Raw genomic sequence first — 3,417 nt, 5'->3', positions numbered from 1 at the left:
CGCGCTGGCGTTTGCGTCCCGAATATGTACACCGGCGGTCCGAATGAATATACGTAGCGAGTGAGATTGTTGGTAGGGAGTTCAGCATTGAAGCATCGATGAAGCTGCAGTCGCTAAGCTATGAGTGCTTTATGTGTAGTGGATTGCTGGGGTAGGATAAAGGTAAGTTCGCGCAGGTTATGAATGAGGATGCACCGCAGATCGTGTACTTTAAGGTGGAATGGAATTTAAGTGATGTGGTTTGCATTTCTGTGTTTTTACTCGAGTGGCAATTTTCGTTAGGTTTTTTTATGTTACTGTAAGCAGTTACTGTTCACTCTGAATATTTTATATGAGGGCGTGTAACTCTGTCTGTATAATATGTTAAATAAAAGAGTGACTATTGTGGTGTAGGTGAGTGTCTTGGTGACTGTAACCGTCGTTGATTGATTCTTGATTTGATGTTAGGTGGGTGTAATCGTAAGACCATCGACTGGAAAGAAGGTTTCAATGTTTCAATAGCTGGAAGATGTAAATGTTGGCCTCAATCGGTTTCAAGGTGGCGATGCACAATATATTTTTTTTCAAATATTCCAGTTGCTTTTGGTCATGTCGACACTCTAGCGAACTTGGTGGCGGTAAATGTGAGATGATTTCACAGTTGCACCAAGGTTATATTTTATCGTGTTTCACATTTTTAATTTGAATGTAGTCAGGTCAATAAGTTACTGTATTATAAGTCGATATGAGACCTTTGGGCAGCATCGATAGTGGCTAATTCACGCAGATAATAATCAGAATCGTGTTGATAAACGTTAAGGCAAACACTGTTTATGATCTTATTTTGACAGGTATGTATTTGAGCGCACTTAGCGGTTAGGTTGGTTGGTGTAGTAACTATTAAGTCTGAGGGATTATCAATCAGTTTAATTGTGCTCCTGATATACGATTGATTTATGTTATTATTATTAGGTCATCTGCATGTTCAGAGTGCACTGGTAGAATCGGGGCTTGATCGGTCCGTCGCGTGCGTGCGAGCGTCTTGGTCGTCCAGTGGCGTCTCGTCCGTCAACCGTTTTGGGCAGCATGTTTAACGGGCGCTCGACGGTACTGTCACGATAGGTCGGGTCGGTTGGGTGGTGATGCGTCAAAAGCGGAGGTTGTGATGGTGCGAGAAGCTGGGGGTCAAGGTTTCTAAGTGTCAAGAGGTAGTAAAGGAAGGGGGAAGATTCACTCGCTTGGAAGTTAAGTGGTTATAGGGGAGTGGAATATGGGCGAATTGCGGCACGAAATTAAACGGCTCGACCTAGCTCGTGGATAGTCTTGGGTGTATGAGCATCATGGTGTTAGGGGAGAAGCTGAGTCATCCTGTGTGCGAAATTGGAGGTCGAGGCAGGTCATGAGCCGTCAATGGGGAGCAGGGAGATTTTTAGTCATTGTTTTCTGAGGAAGTGGGTTTCTGGACGGAGCGATGGGGAAAAGCTTTTTTGGGTGGTGTCGCCGGTGACTGAGATTTTTATGGCGATTATTTAGAAGACGATGAATGATTTACTTTTCTGCGTTTGACTGCGAAGGAGTAATGTGTCTAGATAACGTTTGTTGACCCTCGGAAGATGGGGGTTTAACATGGATTTGTTTTGTACTGGGTCTGTTGAGAAAGATTGTTGGACTGTCCTGGTTTGCTAGAGTAGATTGATACATGCTGGATGGTTATGAGCGACAGTGTCACAGTGAAATTCAAGAGGTTAGAATTGGTTAAAGAGGTTTATGCTCCTGTAATCGTGATTATTTTAGTTATGGCTTTGTACTGGTCGAGTGGGGATTGTTTCATGTAGTATGCCACTTGCAGGTGTGATGCAGTGCATGTCGTGGTGGTATGGTGTCGAGTTGCTGTTAGTTGTTACAGGTGGCAGTCTCTATTGCGCGCTGTAGGCTTGCGTAGGTAAATGGATGGAGGTGTTACTATTCTGTGTTGCAGATAGTGGTGTTACTAGGTATGTGGGGAGGTCTGGTCCACTGCGTGTTACATCTGAAGACACTTAATTCGTACGCGCCATTCGTGGCAGACTTCTACGATCTCCAACGAACATTCTTTTGACGAGGTTTGATACATCCTGTGGCATTCCACTGTTTCGGGTGTTATGTGAACACATTTGGGAACTACAGGTTTACTAGAATCCACCAAGAGGCCCGCATAGCGTGAGTATGAGCGGCTGGTCGCCTTGCGGACTTGTTACATTTATTATCAACATTAATTGCACTCCACATTTCAGGCCTCTACAGGGGAAGCCAGGTGGTGTGATCAACAGTATATGAAGGTCTACAGGACAGTGAGTGAGAGGAGGGTAAATTCATACGTCTTCGAATATTATGCCTTATACCAATACGTGTGCCAAAATTCGCGAGTATTTATATTTTACACAGTAATTATTGTTGGATAAGAGCACTTCAAATCTATACATATAGGCTGTGCTGTGAACGTCTATGAAAGAGATGTTTGTCTCTCACTAATATGAATCGTGGCAGCTTCAGTATGTGGAATTGGTAGATATTTCTCCAAGTTCGTAGCATGCAAGAATCAGTTCATGGTATGTTATTTTTCTAGTACAGCGCATTTACTCATGCCGCAAGGATGGTTTATTACTATTGTATATAATTTCACATTTGTATTACTAGAATTTAGTACAAAAGTTTATTGATTAACACTTAAACTGTTTGTTACTTGTGTAGGTAAGCCGTTACTCATTGTTGTACATTGTTGTGCTTTGTTGTTACTTTTATATATGTACAAGTTGTGAGATATGTTTTCATGTTATACCAATATGTTCTGGTTTTCGCCCTATATATTATGGTGAGACGTTGGATTGGATATTTTAATTATGATATAGTTTTGGGCTCGTTGTCCAGGCTAGATCATTGGCTCGATTCACCGGATCGCGGCACTTTCAGTCAGAGAACGAGTTCACCCCAATGTAATTAGATTATAATTAGATATATTAGATACTATACTATAATTAGATGTCATTCGATTTTTTTTTTAAATATATTTTCCAGCGGCTACGATTACGGCTCCCGGACCTTCCAGTCGGAGAACAAGCGACTCGGCCATGAGCTCGTACAACATTGTACGTTATGTTAACGCCCAAACTTATTCCCCCCCAATGTAATTAAATGTCACTAGATATATAGTTTCCAGCGTTCGTTTTCCAGCGCTACGATCACGGCTGCGTCACTTTCAGTCGGGAGAACAAGCTCCCCTCCTGCCCGACGGTAATGTAGAAGATCGATGTATATTTATGATAGCGTATTTTAACATACTTGCTAGCAGCGGCTGCGATCACGGCTGGTCCGGACAGCTTCCGAGTGCGGAGTAAGCGTGTTCTCACGTGCTTGCCTCGCCGGACGTTGAATTGAGAGATTATATTTAGGATACGTATT

The 3,417-nt window shown here is 42.6% G+C and overlaps 1 protein-coding gene across 1 annotated transcript in view; it reads left to right on the top strand.

Moving 5' to 3' along the window:
* The window catches only part of LOC106808030 (myosin-4-like), a 44,794-nt gene extending 41,620 nt beyond the window's left edge, over positions 1–3,174 (top strand). The window contains exon 19 of the mRNA XM_014810579.1: positions 3,034–3,174. Within this exon, the coding sequence (XP_014666065.1) occupies positions 3,034–3,118 (85 nt within the window). The 3' untranslated portion in view covers positions 3,119–3,174. The remainder of the gene's footprint in view (positions 1–3,033) is intronic.
* Positions 3,175–3,417: the final 243 nt, after the last annotated feature.

Source organism: Priapulus caudatus, unplaced genomic scaffold (assembly GCF_000485595.1).
Source record: "Priapulus caudatus unplaced genomic scaffold, Priapulus_caudatus-5.0.1 Scaffold249, whole genome shotgun sequence".
Lineage (NCBI taxonomy): Eukaryota > Metazoa > Priapulida > Priapulimorpha > Priapulimorphida > Priapulidae > Priapulus > Priapulus caudatus.
Note: the sequence above shows the minus strand (reverse complement) of the source record. Positions and strands in the feature narration are given on the sequence as shown.